Below are 17,099 nucleotides of genomic sequence, written 5' to 3'. Positions count from 1 at the left end.
AACATTGTAGAACCTGTGTGTGTGTGTGTGTGTGTGTGTATTTGCAGTTTTGAGTGTGCGTGTGTGGTCATTTGGTTGTACGTATGTGTGAACAGAAGTGCAAGTATCATTGAGTTGAGACTAGTGTGTGGTCCTGCTCTGTGTGTAAGAGTATGTGTATGTATGCTGTGTGGTAAGAGGATCGGTTTGCATTTTGTACAATAGAGGCACTTGCCAGAATACCAGGATAGGTAGTGTGTGCACCGGAGGTCAGCTGAGCAGACTTCACCCCCACTTCACTGTTTGAGCATGATGTGTCCAGATCACCACTGTGTGTGTGTGTGTGTGTGTGTGTGTTTGTGTACGTGTGTGAAAACGCTTGTCTCTGGTTGCTGTCTTTAATGCAGTAATACAGTGTGGATTTTAACCAGCGTTTTGCTTCAGAATCACTAACAGCTGCCGGGTGAGAAACAAGGAAATCCAACACAGGGTCCCTTAGTCAGTCATTTAGACAGACAGACAGACAGACACATCCTGACTATCACTGAATTACCTGTCTGAATTAGTCAGTCAATTTTGGTCATTCTTTGCTCAATTCACTTTTCAGTCAGTCACAACATCATAGAACATACTATAAATTACCGGTGAGTCTAAGTCACAAATTTAGTCAGAAAATCACTAGCCAGTCAGACCATCCGTTACAGTAGCTGTGAGCCAGTCAGACAGTGGTAGGTTGCAGGCAGGTGGAGCTCGGCATGCTGGATGCTAACACCAAGCTGCTCACCCTGTCGCGCCTCAAACTGCCGAGTACTTCACCTGTCAGTGTGTGTGCGCCTCGGATCCCGCACGGTAAGTAGTGCTAGCTTTCTCTTACCGTTGCTCTCCTCTTCTTCCTCCTCCTCTTGCCCTTGTTCTCTCTCCTCACTTCTTTCTTTCAACCTCTTCTTTCTTTTTTCAGAACATTCTTAGCATAGCGCTGCGATTTTGTTTTGTTAGTCTGCTGCATTGCATGCTTAGCGCTTTGTTAGTTGGAATAAGGTAGGTACCACTGTTGTATTCAGGGTAGGTCCCTTTTGGGTTTGGGTGAGAGCAGTCTTGAGGAGGATAAATGGTCCTGATAACAGACGTCTCCTCTAATTTTACAAAACCAAAGTTGTTGTCTGAATTATTATTTTTATGTACACATATCTTGTGGACTCATAGACGTTTTTCTTGCTCTTTCTGGGACATAATTCTGGGCTTTGGGTGTTACTGACTGTCTTTTTACCGATCAGATCTGTAATTTGTAGATCTGTTAGATCTGTAAATATAGTAAATAGTTCCTTGTTGAACTTCTCATTATTAAAATGTAATGTTAATGTCTTCAAATGTAAATGTTGGTCTTCATTATGATTAAGTGTGATGTTTGTTTCTCTCCATAGAGCCAAGCAGCTATTGCTGGAGTGATTGACCTGGGTACTGTGGAAACCTTCCCAGTATTTCAGGCTGCACAGCGGGGACTCATTGACCAGGACACCTGCCATGTCCTGCTGGAGGCCCAGCTCACCATGGGTGGCCTGCTTTTGCCTGATTCCCCGGAGGTTATCTCATTGGATGAGGGCCTTTCTCGTGGCCTGATTGACAGCAGAACCGCCAAATCACTGTCTGAGCTGGAGTCAGCTCTACGTGTAGTAGACAGGTTGCACCCTAAAGAAGGCCATTTGGCCCCTGTCGCTGCAGCGATTGAGGAGGGGCTGATTGGGGAGGAGGTGGGCCTGAGGATCCTGGAGCTGCAGATGAGCGCAGGGGGTCTGCAGGAGCCATCCTGTGGAGAGCGACTCAGCCCAGAGATCGCAGTAGAGAGGGGCCTGCTCAGCCCCAAAGTCTACAGCAGACTCGGCTCGAGGTCCCGGCGTTGTGAGCTGATCGACCCCAACACTGCAGAAAAGCTGAGCCTTGTTGAGCTGCAGCAGCGCTGTGTCCTGAACGACGAGTCCGGCCTGCGTTTGCTGCCCGTCAGCCAGCAGCCGGGGGGTGCCATCTGCTTGCGCTCAGGTCGCAAAGTGGGCATCTTCCGGGCAGTGCAAGAGGGACTGATTGACCGGCAGGTGACTGTGCGGCTGCTGGAGGCCCAGCTGTTTGCTGGGGGCATCGCAGACCCACGAACGGGCCACCGTCTGACGGTGGATGAGGCCATCCGGCATGGTGTAATGGACCAGGACCTAGCCTGTGCCCTGCTGACACGGCAGCTGCAGGCAGGGGGGCTCCTGGACCCAGTCAGCGGAGAGCGTTTGGGAGTGGATGAGGCGATTCGCAGGGATCTGCTGGCCCCTCGGATGGCCCTTCTGGTTTTGGAGTCTCTCTGGGCCTTCATGGGGCTGCTGTGGCCTGAGTCAGGTGAGCTGTTGCCTATTGCTGAGGCCCTGCAGCAGGGTGTGATCTCTGGGGATCTTGCTCGGCGTATCCTGCACCAGCGGCATCTCATCGGAGCCCTCTACCTGCCTGAAACCAGCCGTGTGGTGCCCCTTGACCAAGCTGAAGAGGTCGTTGACACCAAAGTGGTGGAAATTCTGAGACAGACCCAGATACCAGATGTGTTGCCCAACATGACGCAGTCTGGTTCCCCTACACTGAACCGTCTGAGTTGGGGCTCAACATCCTCTTCCTCACCCCCCACATCACCACCAGGGATCAGCTGTGATCCCAGTTTCATGAAAGGTGTGGGCCCAGTTGAACAAGCTCAGCACAGACTCCTCTTCCACCTCATGACCTGCAGCTATGTGGATGCTCACTCAGGCCAGCGCTTGGTTCTGCTGGAACCAGAGCTCGCAGAGCTAGCCAGTGCTGTGAGTCTCGCCCCAGGGGGAAATGGACCTAGTGGTGCAGAGGCAGAATCCAAGGTTGCCCCAGTTGGCACAGCTACCCAACAGCTCAGAGACACAGATGATCTTGGGTTTGAGCTCTCCTGGAGTGACACAGAAGAACAGGGCACCACAGAAATGATGGAAATACAAGATGAAAGCTCTAAATACAGCATCTTGAGGAAAGATATCACACCCTGGAAAAAGGGAGATGGGGATCATGGCCCAGTGTCCAAGGAAATCCATGAACATGCTGCTCAGAGTGATCAAACAAAGAGAGTAACTGAACAAATGAGTGTCTCATTGTGTGGGGCCGACATGGACATGGCTGAATCTGCCACTGTGGAGAGAAAAGGGGAAGCAATGGATAATGTAAGGCCAGAAATTGTGAAAGAGGGGAAGACCGAACAGAGGAAAAAAAGACATGTGTTAGAGGGTGGGCAGAGTGGAGTGGGAGATGAGATGGCCTCAATCAAAGAGGAGTCCCATGAAGTACTCTCAGAATTCTCAGCCATGGATGTCCCAGTGATTGAGTTTGAGAAACCTAAAAGAGCCCCAAGGGAAGCAGCCCAGCACCCAGAGGGTGTAGACCAGCCCCAAGTGGAAGAGGCCGAGCCAGAGCTATTAGACCAGTTGGTGGCACGGCTTAAGCAAACTGGGGCACCTTGGGCAGATAAAACCACTGCAGACAGGCATGAGCGAGAGATCATGGATGCTGAAATGCCTCTGATGATTGTAGAAGAAGATGACCAGGAAATTGTGAGTCTGGATAGAGTCAGCATTGAGACTCCCGCTGTACAGGGAGACACAAAACAGAAAAGCCAAACTGTCCAACTTGTGGAAAGTGGGCTTCTTGACAGAGCTGAACTCTTGAGAACTGCTAAGCAGGCATTGAAAGCGAGGAAGAAGGGAGACAAAGAAGCAGAGAAGAAGGGGGTGGCATTGGAGCGCAATGGGCAGGTTGAGAGGGATGTCGAGAAGCCGGTGAAGGAAGGTCATACCCAGCATGTAAGCTCAGGATTGAGCTTTAGTCAAGTGGGAGACTCTCCAGAGCAAAGTGAAGATCAAGAGCTGGAGCGGCTGGCCCGGGAGCTGCAGGAAGGTGGCCTTAGAACTGACAGAGGAGAGCGCCTGCTGCTGGATGAGGCTGTGTCCCAGGGTATGTTGCCGGGCCACACAGCGGTCAAGCTGATGCAGCGGGCAGGGCTGTTTGGGGGCTTTCTGGATGTGAGCACGTGCGAAGCACTGAGTGTGGAAGATGTTGTGCAGGAGGGCTTGCTGGATGAGAGCTTGATGAGGAGCGTGCTCCGATCTGAGAAGACACTGTCAGGTGTGGTAGATGTGGAACATGGGAAGCTATATTCCCTGCAGGATGCTGCCAGAGTTGGGCTACTGGACCCTGAAACTGTTGCCAGGCTCCTAGAGGCTCAGGTTGTCTCAGGGGGTGTGGTGGACCTGCGGAGAGGGAAGAAGGTGTCTGTTACTCTGGCGTCCAACCTAGGGCTAATTGATGAAGGTCAGAGGGAAGAACTAACCATTCTGGAGAAGTCCTGCCGGGGGAAGAGCTCAGACCCTGGGGTGGCCTTCTCTAAGGCCACCCTGCAGCTGCAGATGGATGGGGTGGTAGACCCAAAAACAAGGGTACCTGTGCCTCTGGTGGAAGGTATGCAGAAGGGGCTGCTGGGTCAGGAGGAGGCACGGAGGGTTCTGTCAGAGCAGGTGGCAGAAGGGGGCATTATGCACCATGGCTCTGGGGTCCGGCTGTCTGTCAAAGACGCACTGCAGCGAGGCCTGGTGGATGAGGGGATGGCCCAGGAGCTGGAACATTTGGAAAGAGCATGCCGTGACCCCAAATTATCTAGCATTGACCCCAGTGCTGCCTTCCTGCTGGCTTCTACTGGCAGCATCTCTGACCCGGAATCTGGAAGTAGGCTTACACTGTCAGAAGCGTTGTCTCGAGGCCTGCTGGATAATGCCACTGCTGAAAGTGCCATGGCCTCACCTGGAGTTGTGCGGGGTATGCTGGAACCTCATAGTGCCCGTATTGTGCCTTACTCAGAGCTCATCAACCAGGGAAAAATTGACATAGAGACTGGTCAACGTTTCCTGGAAGTGCGTTCCTTCCAGGGGGTGTTGGACAAGCAGACAGGCATGGTTATGACTCTGCCCCAGGCCTTGGAGGCTCTCCAGGTCGACAAGGTGCCGGCAATGAGGCTGCTGCAAAATCAGGCAGATACGGGTGGGATTGTGGACATTTACACAGGAGAGAGGCTGCCTCTGCCCGAAGCAGTGACACGGGGCATGGTGGGAGAGAGCATGGCCAGGCTGATTGCCACCAACCAGATGCAGGCGGGGGGTCTACTTGACCCAGCCAGTGGGGAGAGGGTTCCCAGCCTCAGGGAGGCTACAGAAGCCGGGCTGATCACCAGGGATATAGCCGCTGCCCTCCAGGGCAACCTAGATACTCTCGTTGAGGAAGAGGAGGAAGATGAAGAAAACACAGATGCTGAGAGTGAAATACTCACAGGTTCTGTAAATGGTTCTGTAAATACACTGCCATCATCTGAACGTGGAAACCAAACTAAGAAGCTCTCTGTTAAGGATGAGCAGATTTCTGTACCCTCACATCTGGGAGATTTAAACACAGAGTCCCTTGCTATGAGAACTGCAGTAGACATACCACAATCTGCCAAGTCCCTCAAGATTTTGGCGTCCTCCCACATCGAGGTCAGCAGGGAGCCTGAAAATCTGCTCATACCAGGTATGTCAACAAGTGAAAAACCATTGGAAGAGGAAGTGGACAGTTCCTTGGAAACACTAGCTCTCTTTGCAGCTGGTGCAGGAAAGAGACTACAGCAGGCACTGGAGGAGATGGACCAGCACAAGAAGCCTGTTGAAGCAAAACCATTGATTTACAACAAATCTCCTGCATGCATCAGTATGGAGGCTGAAGCGAGGGAGGATAGGAATGACCCTAATAGGGCACATCACTCAGCAGCTACTCCCTCACAGGCCTATAAACCTGACCAGGCACCAGACTTAGGGTCTCAGACTCCACTCCATGGTGAGGCAGTGCTCCTGCAGTCTGACAGGCTAAGAGCGGAACCAAACAACTCAAGCGATGGAGAAGTAATACCTCAAGAACAAGACCGGTCAGATGAGAAGGTACCTGCTTCAGTTGCCACACAAATTGCATACACTAAAAATGCAAGGTACCAAGAGAGCTGGGGTTCTGGGGAAAGCATGGGCACCTCCACTCTTCCCCTGGAAATAGAGCCAAGCAATGGAAGAAAGGGAACAGGTTCAAGTATGGAAGTTGGGATTGAGGTGGGAAGGAATAGGAGGGAAGAAACTAGCATAGTCCCTGACTCAAAAGAGTCTGAAAAAAAGATGACAGGAGAAGAGGGAGAGAGAGACCTGAAACAGAGGCATACCAACAAGGCTGTACCTTCTTCAGAGAATAAACATGATCAAACCAAGGAGGATGAGGACGAGAGGAGGATAAAGTCCCCTTCACTTCAAAAAGGGGACCTTACCGAGGGGTGGTCCCAGAGCATGGGGGTATTGCAGGAACAGGATGTCAGGGAACAGGTTCTGCCTGCTGTCAAAGTGAAGTCAAAGAGTGAGGTTGCAGGGTCAGGGAAGAGCGTGCCCATCAAAACCTCAGGGGAGATGAAACCAGAGATTCTAGATAGTCCACTTGAACAGGAAGTCCGCTTTGTTGGAAAGGAAATAGGTCATGGTGCAGAGGTTGCATCCCAAAAAACCAAAGTGGTTCCAGAAATGCAGAGAGATGAGCCAGTCAGAGACCTAATTAGGGATGAGAGCCCATTAGTCTCAGATGGGCACACAGATCAGGAGATGACAGCAGAGGGAACTGTTCCCCATCAAGCCCTGGAGCTGATTGAAGAAGCAGAACCGCAAGTGGAGCAGACAACTCCAAACGAGGGAGAACAGCAGCAGATAAAGAGGAGAGATACAGACTCTGCTCAGAAAGTGGCTCATGGGCCCAGTGAGAAAGAGGTACTGCTGATGAAGGCAAAGGAGAGCATTCTGAGGAAGGTGTTTGAGCGAGGAGTGAGTGAGAGGCAGGCTGCTGATGAACTTGAGGCACTACATAAGGTGCCAGGGAAAACAGAGCACCTCCTGGTCCCAGCAGAAGAACGCAATCGAGAGACCAACTTAGAGCAAAGGACAGAGGTTAAAAAGGCAAATGAATCCAAACAGAATGATAAGGAAATGGAGGAGCCTGCTTCCTTGCTGTCGCAGGATCATGTTTCAGATTTGGCTCAACCAATCAGAAGGGAGATTAAAGGTAGAACAGAGGAGGGACAACAGGGCCAACCTGGGCCAGGCAAAGGGGAATCGCTACCAGAACTGGCAGAGTGTGTGGATATGCAGAGTCGGCCTGAAAGAGCCAATATGATGGAGGGCCTTGTGGCCAAGGACCACAAGGATGTCGGGGTCAGCCAAAGGCCCACATCAGCCCCAAGTGCAAATGAAGAATTGGATGCAGACCAGCAAAAATTAACTCATGATTATGTCCCAGCCCTAAAGGAAGTGCCTGCTGGTCTTCAAAGACTGGCCGAAGAAGACAGACTGGATGTCAGCAAAACTGAGGCACAGCGCAAAGATGTTCCCAACCAGCAGAGCACGTCTGCAATGCAACCTGTCCCACAGGAGATATCCGAGTCTCATCCTCTGGAGAATGTGGACAGCCGCTCCCCAATTTTGGGCGAAATGGGGGCATCAAACAGCATCACCCCAACCTATCAGGGTGCAGAGGTATTCCTGGAGAAAACAAAGGAGGAGCTGAGGCTGGATATTTCCCCAAGTGACCACACAGCAGGTACTGAGGGATCCAAACTTCAGGAGTCCCCAGATTCTGGACATTCCCAATCAGAGGAGACTCTTGAGTCTGATGTGACAGAAAGTATGGAGGAAGAAGAGGAGGCAGAAGTTGAGACCAAAGTGCAGCAGAAAGAGAGAAAGAAGAGCACCTCTAAGGGCAGCAAGGTGAGCAAAACTTTTTTTACAACATGACCTTTGCTCACTTGAGAGCTGTTGAGATTTTTCATAAGATGAGGAATTCAGACGCATATGGCTCTACAAGTTTTCACATTCTTGCCCCAAGAAAAGCATTGTATATAACTTAATGCTCCAAGTTAGGTGTATGCAGCCTAGTTATATTTCAACTATGAAGTGTGTAATGGTCAACTGTTGGTTAATTAATGACTAGCACTACCTTCTGCATTAATTAGTTTCATCCCCTGCCTCAGTCCTCATTGGTGCGTCAGGAGTGCCTGGAGCATGATCAGCAAATTGTAGCCCTCATCTCCATGGTGGGACACATCCAGGTCCGCCTCAAACAGCAGCGGCAGCAGTCTATTGGCCGCAGCCTCAATGCTCTTGATGACATCATCAGGCAGGTGGAGGTAAGTGAAGCAGTTGATAGTATGAATTAATTAATTGGGAATTAATGAATCACAAATTATTTAGGTCATGTTTCACGACTGAGATTGAAACAATTCGCATGACTGGCAAAGTATGACTGTGCACCTTTTTGTCCAAAAGTTGCCAGTTATTTGAATGACAATATTTCTCTCTCACATTCTTACTTTCTTTCCTCCTCTGTCATTCCTCTCTTGCAAGGCTCTGGATCTAGAGCTGGTTGATTTGGAGCCAGAAGTGAAGCGGGAAGTAGAGGCAGCAGCACGGCTGCTGGAGCCCTGCCCAGAGGAAGTTCCACCTCAACTACTTAAAGCGCTGGAAAAGGATCAGCGGAGCCTGGCCCGCGGCTATGCTGCTGCTAGAGAGGCTGCCCAGAATGCACTGCAGGGCCTACGTGCACACCGAGATTCACAGAAGGTAAAGATGCAATTAAGAAGGCTTATTAATGGGCCTCTGGTAACACTTTGGTCTAATCAAGGTTATAATAATTGACTTTTCTTATTTCCTCATTTTGTCAAGGGTGCTTTCCTCAGTCTGTTTATGTTACATTACATTAAATGTCTTTTGGCTGATGCTTTTATCCAAAGCGGCTTACAGTTGATTTAGACTAAGCAGGAACAATCCTCCCCTGGAGAAATGGAGGGTTAAAGGCCTTGCTCAAGGGCCCGACGGCTACACAAGGGTTCAAACTTGCGGGTCCCAGTCATGTATCTTAACCACTAAGCTACAGGCTTATTTATGTGTTATAATATGAGCTAGAGCACCTTATGTCCTGTATTACATGAGTGGAAATGTGTCTATTGTCTCAGGAGACAGTGAGCACTGAACTGCAGTCTCTCGGGCAGAGAGTGGAGGACCTCCTGTCCTGGCTGAAGGAGACTGAGTCAGCGACGGAGACACAGGTAGACAGAGTGACAGGGACAGATGTGCAGGCACAGGGGGAGAGTGTGAGAGATGGGACATCTGCACAACTCACACAAAAACTGCAACTTTGCAAGGTGAGCACATGTGCACACACATACACATGCACACACAAACATGCATGCACACATACACACAGTTGCGCGTACACATGAATATATGCACAGACATTCATGTCACAGTGCCTGCAGCTTTGATGAGAATATAAAAACACTGATAAATACGAGATTGTGACCATTTTATATTTCATGTCTCATGTTACCCAATAATTATCTTCTCGCTCCCCCTCCATTTCCCTCTTCTCTTTTCCTCCCTCTGACTACCTCTCGTTTTCCTCTCTTTCTCAGGAGCTGCAGTCCTCTCTCTCTGCTCGCTCAGGAGATGTTGCCTCTGTGGGGCTTGATGTCCAGGTGTTCATCTCAGAGCAGGCTCAGGACCTGGCGCCCGAACAGAGCAGGCAGCTGCTGGGACGCCTGCAGCAGCTGCAGAGGGCCTTCCATGAGGCAGCGGGCCGCACCCAGGCGCGGGCCGACGGCCTCGCCGCCCAGAGAGAGAGGGAGGAGGAGCGCGAGCGCAGGGAGAGAGAGAAGGAGCAGAAGGAGAAAGAGAGGGAGAAAGACAGACAGATCGCCAGGGAGAGAGAGGTTTGCACGCACACAAACATACTCGCACGTGCATATGCATATGAATATGGCTTTCGTCTTCATACACCTATCTACACACATATGACGCACACTCACATACACACACGCACACGTGCACCATCATACAAATGCATACCTGTACGCACACACACAGACACATGCCTTCATACACATAAATACAGCACACGCTTAAGCCTTCTTACGCCTGTGTACACACATACGACACACACTTGCATACACACATACACGTGAGCCATCATACAAATGCATACCTGTGCGTGCACACACACACACACACACACACCCAGCAGACCTCTGGAGTTCCCGCTGCATTGCCATGCTAAGACTACTGCTTGCTGCTGCGATGAGAAGTGATGCCTCAGTTCAGCAGTTGCTCCACCATCACCACCGCTGTTAGCCCCACTATCCCAAGCGCCAGCGCGTGCGCGCGAGCATGCATACCTGTGTAACACACGTGTGTATTAACCTGTCTGCCTTGCTCTTACAGATTGCCACTGAAGACAAACGCTTGTGCAACCAAAGGAAACAAGATACTTAAATAAACTGAGCGAAGCCGCACGCCACACGAAGGCCCTCTTTTTGCTTTCTTTCCTGATGGAAAAAAAGGGAAAATAGGCATATAGTGGCAAGCCTTCATATTCGTTTGTCTGTTTTTGTTATTTCCTGTGGGGGTTTTTTTGTCCTGGCTTGACTGACCCGTTGTTTGCGTATGTTTGTCTGTGTGTGGTAACTCTGGACACATCTTGCTCAAAGCCTGACATAATGTTTACATCCGAACTGGTTTGGTGATGCGCAATGCGTGAATTTTTGGATGGAGTGAGAGAGGCTGGCTGCCAGAGTGCAGGCCTATCTGACTGAGAGGGCTGATGTGGAAGTGAAGAGGTGGAGTGAGAGATGGTTTGAACTGTGTGCGCTCACTAATGCTTCACAAAATGAGAATGAAGGAGGTCTGATCAAATGCTCTTGACTGAGATTAGATGTGGTTATTTTTATAAATGGTAGGTTTGAGGTTTTTAATTAAGTTGTCAGTCCACCTCACTGTACATCTTCTTTTCCCTCTTTTTGTCACACCTCTGGCTCTGTCCCTCGCTGTGATTGACAGGTCACAAAGCAGCAGAAGGCGGAGTGCTCTCAGAAGCTGGAAGGCCTGGCCATGTGGCTGGCAGGAGCCGCCAGCACGCTGGCCAATCAGAAAGCAGGAGCTGCGTCAGGTGATGTTGGTGCGCTGCAGCAAAAGCAGAGAGAACTGAAGGTAAGCAAGCACCTCAAATTACCTCCTGGTTCCAGTTGTCTATCAAAATCCTTTATCTCTACTATTTGAATCATATTTACTGAAAAAATATCACCATATAAAAAATTCCCTAAATCTCAATTTTTCCCATTTACATTTCCCCCCACTCTCTCCCTTGACCTCCCTCCTTTTCCCTTCCTCTGCCTCCCTCTCACTCTCCCTCCCTCTCTCGCTCCCTCCCTGGCTGCAGGAGGTCCAGCGTGACCTGCAGACGCGGGGAGACGGAGTGTCGGAGGCGGTGAGGGGAGTGGAGGAGTTCCTGGCCGAGAAGGGCGACAGCCTGAGTGCAGAAGAGAGGGCCAGCCTGCAGAGGGCGCTGTCCCAGGTGCGAGAGCAGTACAGCTCCCTGACGGACACCACCCAGACCTCCCTGGCCCAGCTGGACACAGACATCAGCGCCACAGTCCAGCAGAACACCCAGAGGGTAAGGACCAGCTCACCTCCACAGTGTCCTCTTACTGTCAATGTTCAAACAGCGTTCAAACTGTCATCAATGCCCCTTTCGTCCTGCTACATATGAATACCCTGCTTTTTAACCTGCTTGGACAAAACTGGGACATTAGTGGATGTGACAGGGAAAAATAATACTTCCATCAATTCAGGGGTTTAACATGGCCCTATGCCCTGTTTCACAAAGCTGGATTACTGAGTTAGCTGGACGAAAAACCCAGAACACTCCCAAATGTTCAGTAAAAGTAAAAAAGAGCTATTCCATGTTTTACTCAGCGCACTTATTCAGCTACCTCATTAATCCTGTTTTGTGAAACAGCACCCTGGTTCCCAGGGTGGTTTATTTCATAATGCTTCCAACATTATTCTGTGTGTCTTTAATATTCAGTGTGTTTTTGTAGTTTTACCTGTTTGTTGTGTTTGTATATGATCCTACCTGCGGCTTCTCCCTTCCACCAGGCAAAGGCAGTGGAGGAGCTGCAGGAGACTCAGGGAAAGATTGACACACTACTGAGGGACCTGTCATCACTACAACAGCCTGGAAAGACACCCACGACTGTCATGCAAACAGATTCTGCATCCTCCACGCAGCCAGGGGGCGCTGTACACTCACACTGTGATGCCCTCCAGGTCAGACTCTCTACCACTGCATGTTCGACTGTCGACTTCACCTTATTTGTTATTTGTGTAAGGCACAAGTCAGTGAGTTAATTGACTTTGGGAAGTTAATTGGATGCCAGTCTTACCCAAGCTCCTGTGTTGCTTGATGTGTGTGTTGTGGTAGAACAAATCCAGGACATAAAAAATAGTATTCTCAGTACACTGGAAGCATAATTATATAAACTTTAATTCTACTTCAGGTATTCTGAAATATAAAATTGCGTACTTAAGGTTACTTCAGCATACTATTTTTTCACAGGGGACGTGGAGCAACATGTTTGTATACTCTGGAAATGTTCTTACCCTTATTATGAATGTCAGTTCATTGTGCTGTTGTGATGTCACACAGCGCCCTCTATGGAACTGAGTTTGAGTTTGAGTCCTCCTCCTCCTCCACCCTGCAGGCGCAGCTGCAGCAGCTGCAGGCCCAGCAGGCCGAGCTGATGCAGGTGTCTCAGTCCGCGCAGTCGCTCCTGGAGCAGCCGGACTCCAGCGTGCCCGCGCAGGAGAAGCAGCGTCTGCGTGCGGCTCTGTCGCAGCTGCGCAGCCAGCACCAGGAGCGTCTGCAGGGCTGCCAGGACCGGCTGCGCAGGGCCGACGCCCTGCGGGACGAGCTGGCCAAGTTCCTGCAGGAGCACGGCCACCTGGGGGCCTGGCTGGAGCAGAGCGAGCAGGAGCTGCGTTCCCTGGGGGAAGGAGAAACCGACGCGCGGGGGCTGAGGGGACGGCTGGAGGAACACAAGAAGGTGCGCGGCGGTCGTGCTGAGAGACGCGTGTGCATATACACACACTCGCATGTGAGCTGTTTCACATGCACACACACACACACACACACACACACATTCACGCAAACACACTTTCATGGAGGAACTCATACACACTCACCCACACACACACATATACATGGTATAGCAGCAACAACACACACACGCACATATACATGGTATAGCAGCAGCAACACACACACGCACCACAATGGTATGTGCATGTACAGACACTGGTATGCACTTAGAGGGTGTGTTGGGTACATGAATAGGTTTGTGACTGAATTCCTGTGATGTGGTCCAGTTGGCGGAGGACGTGATTTGCCACAAGGCGGACTTGCGGTTCGTGTCCATCTCGGGGCAGAAGGTTCTGGACTGGGTCCAGGCGGCGCGGGGGAGAGAGGGCGGGGTGGACCCGGCTCTGGAGGAGACGCAGCAGCTGGTCAGCGACAAGCTCCAGGACGCCACTCAGCGATACACCGCCCTGCACAGCAAGGTGGGCCGGGGCTCGGCCGGGGAGGGCTGGGGAATGCTGGGTGAGGTCGGGGTGAGGTCGGGGTTGGGCAGTTGTCTGTTTTTCTGTGCTGTCGAGGCGTTCTATCCGGTTAGTCTATCTGATAGTTTGCTCTCCCCCTCCCTCTGTTTCAAAGTAAACTCTTTATTTAAACTGTTTAATTCATTATGGTGCACTAAGACTCACAGTTCATTTCAATTTGTTTTGCTTTTTTGACATGATAAATGAGTACTGCACATATTTACAAAGCAAGGGTGACAATAGCAATAACCAACATTCACTGATGAAATATTGCAGAGTTGAAGTGGATAATTTCACGGTGCTTTCCCTAATGAGGAAATGCATATGGCTATGTACTGAGGGGTAATTAATATGAATAATTAATAATAATCGTCTCTCTTGCTTTCCTTCTCCCAGTCCTCAGATCTGGGCACACATCTGACTGGGTTGTTGGACCGGTACCAGCAGTACCAGGATGAGGCGGGCTCACTGGAGTCCTGGCTGACTGCGCAGGAACAGAACCAGAATGTGGTGGGACCGAGCGGAGAGCAGACAGACCCACAGACACTCCAGAACACTCTGCGTGCCGTACAGGTGAGACAGACTGACTGACTGACTCCAGCACATACACGCACATACACGCACATACAAGTGCACGCACACGCACATACAAGTGCACGCACACGCACACGCACACACACACACACACACACACACACACACACACACACACACACACAGTGCTGTCCACAAACACTGCAGGTGAGAAGACAGAGATACAGGAAGGAGATGAATATTGGGGAGGAAACTGTAGTAGAGATGGACCAGAGGAAGCAGAAAACAGGGAAAAATAATGTCATTTTTTTTACACCTTTTCACTCAACATGGCTGTTGTATGTGCTTCTCTTCTTGTCCACCGGGGGGCGCAGCTGGTGCAGGACGAGCTGGCGGAGCGCTCTGTGCAGCTGGAGAGAGTGAGGAGAGCAGAGAGAGAGCTGGCCCACACTCACGAGCCCCCCACACTGAGAGCCTCTGACATCAGCAGCACCGCAGGTACTGTCCCCGCTCGCTCCCCTCAGCTAACATGCCCTGAAGCCCAGCCTCCATCACACAGCCGATTGCGGCCAGACGAGACGGGACTGTTTTAGAATGTTTTTTGAAGAAAGTCTTTGCGGTGTGTACCGTCTCTGCTCTCGCCGTCTCTGCTCTCGCATTTCCGAAACCGACCATGTCATGAGTCTGTTTGTCGTGGACTGGTTTTAGAACATAGCCAGGGTACATTATATTAAACATATTATCTTAACCAATCACGAAGCAGCACAGCGGATTTGTTGGTGTCCGACATTATTTACGATAATAATAATATGTTGCCAAAATAAACATGGTACCAAACAATAAATATAGGCAGTACAACGTTAATTTTAGCTAGCTGAACAAAATACACATATAAAGATCACTAGAAGAAACATAAAGAGTCAAGCACATGGAGTCGTTGTTATGGAAACATTTGCTTATTTGCTTTCTTGGCATCTTGGTGTGGACTGTCTCGGTTTTACTTGGACGTTCCAAGCTTTCTCCTGTCTCATCCTGTCTCGTCTCAAGCCGGCTGTGTGATGTAGACTGGGCTTTACATTTACAGGAATAAAACATGAAATAATCACTGTTCATCTCTTCTCTTCTTTTCCCTTCACCCCGTCTGTCTTCTCTCTCTTCACTCCTCTCTTACTTTCTTTCACTTTTATCCCTTATCTTTTCATTGTCTGTTCCTCCATCTTTCCTTTTCCAACATTTCCTCTCCTCCTAACTACATCCCTCCCCACCGTGTGTTCTGTCACTCCCTCTCTTTCCACTCCCTCTCTCTCTGCTCATCTCTCCTGCCCCCCTCTCCTCCTCCTCAGACGCTCTCTCGGGTCGTTTCGGTGCGTTCTCGGCCTCAGTGTCAGCGCGGGCGGAGCAGCTCCAGACGGCCGTGGCCCAATCTCTCAGTGTTCAGGAGGGGCTGCAGACGCTGCTGTCCTGGCTCAACGGGCTGGTGCTGACCCCAGGGCCGGTCCCCCCCACCGCCCAGGCCGTTCAGGACGCCCTGACCCAGAATCAGGTACTCTATCGCACCTGGGCCGCTGACCCGAATTTCTTTTTTACCTTGCGTGCTTGATATTTTGGGGGTTCAGATCTGGAGGATCAAACCGGCAACTCTCAGACTGCCAGACGACCACTTTTATCTCCTTAGCTAATGTCGCCCCGTCTGTAAAGCATATTTGTGACAGTCTTCTGTTAAAAAGTGCTTTACAGATAACATATCATTTAAGTCTCTCCTCACTCCTCACTCCTCCCTCTGCTTCAGAAACTGCGGCAGGAGCTGCTGTCCAGGCAGGGCAGTGTGGACACCATGCGGGACTCTGTATCCAAACTGCTCCAGACGGCCGATGCGACGACGTCCTCCGGACTGCAGAGGGCGCTGCAGGATCTCAGTCAGCGCTACACAGAGGCCCAGGCCAAGCAGAGCGAGAGGGAGGCAGAGCTGCGCTCTCTTCTGCCCAGGCTGGAGAGCTACGAGCGTCTGAGCGCTGACCTGCGCAGCTTCACCCAGAGCCGCCAGAGAGCTCTGAGCCTGGGAGGCCAGCCAGACTGCAGCGTGGAGGACTACAGACAGACCATAGAGGTGAGTCATACTCCGCTAAAGCACTGCAGCGCGGAGGACTACAGACAGACCATAGAGGTGAGTCATACTCCGCTAAAGCACTGCAGCGCGGAGGACTACAGACAGACCATAGAGGTGAGTCATACTCCGCTAAAGCACTGCAGCGTGGAGGACTACAGACAGACCATAGAGGTGAGTCATACTCCGCTAAAGCACTGCAGCGTGGAGGACTACAGACAGACCATAGAGGTGAGTCGTACTCAGCTAAAGCACTGCAGCGTGGAGGACTACAGACAGACCATAGAGGTGAGTCATACGCAGCTAAAGCACTGCAGAAAGATCAAGGAGATGATCACGAGAGACTACAAAAAGATGATGGAGATCATGACTACTTGGCAACAGACCATAGAAAGTATTTTCAGACAAAAGCTTTTTTCAATCCACTTCCTAGAAAATTATTTGAATTGAGATTTTACATCATCGTATACCAGTGGGCGTGTATGTTGATGAAATGTCTGTCAGTTTCCTGTTCCCCTCCAATCAATATCCTCACGCGCAGCGGCAAGCATTATTCCCCCTCCTCATTTAACGTCAGTCAAATCCAATCCCCACCCTTCAGAAATTCCCCCGAAAGATTAATTTCATTCGCGTATATTCCATATCGCGGAACCTAGTGCTCCTCTTTCGTTTTGGCTTGTCTTTAACTGAGAGACTACAAAGAGGTGATATACTGAAGACAAGGGTTACTTGTCTAATGGAATACAGACAGACCATAGAAATGAACACCACTTGAATTTGAGCACTTAAAGACAGTCAATAGAGAAAGGGCAGGGGAGAGGATTGCCACGTCTGTGAAATCAGGATGGGGAGGGATGATGGAAAGGGTGGGTGTGCAGATTTTTGATCTTCAAATAAGCAATCCC

The 17,099-nt window shown here is 50.5% G+C and overlaps 1 protein-coding gene across 1 annotated transcript in view; it reads left to right on the top strand.

Moving 5' to 3' along the window:
- The window catches only part of macf1a (microtubule actin crosslinking factor 1a), a 132,397-nt gene that overhangs the window by 53,240 nt on the left and 62,058 nt on the right, over positions 1-17,099 (top strand). The window contains 14 exon segments of the mRNA XM_061254720.1: positions 1,401-7,835; positions 8,081-8,254; positions 8,472-8,687; positions 9,080-9,268; positions 9,539-9,835; positions 10,959-11,108; positions 11,338-11,571; positions 12,057-12,227; positions 12,662-13,003; positions 13,326-13,517; positions 13,953-14,129; positions 14,465-14,588; positions 15,434-15,633; positions 15,880-16,197. Coding sequence (XP_061110704.1) covers positions 1,401-7,835; positions 8,081-8,254; positions 8,472-8,687; positions 9,080-9,268; positions 9,539-9,835; positions 10,959-11,108; positions 11,338-11,571; positions 12,057-12,227; positions 12,662-13,003; positions 13,326-13,517; positions 13,953-14,129; positions 14,465-14,588; positions 15,434-15,633; positions 15,880-16,197 — 9,219 coding nt within the window.

Source organism: Conger conger, chromosome 9 (assembly GCF_963514075.1).
Source record: "Conger conger chromosome 9, fConCon1.1, whole genome shotgun sequence".
NCBI classification, from domain to species: domain Eukaryota; kingdom Metazoa; phylum Chordata; class Actinopteri; order Anguilliformes; family Congridae; genus Conger; species Conger conger.
Note: the sequence above shows the minus strand (reverse complement) of the source record. Positions and strands in the feature narration are given on the sequence as shown.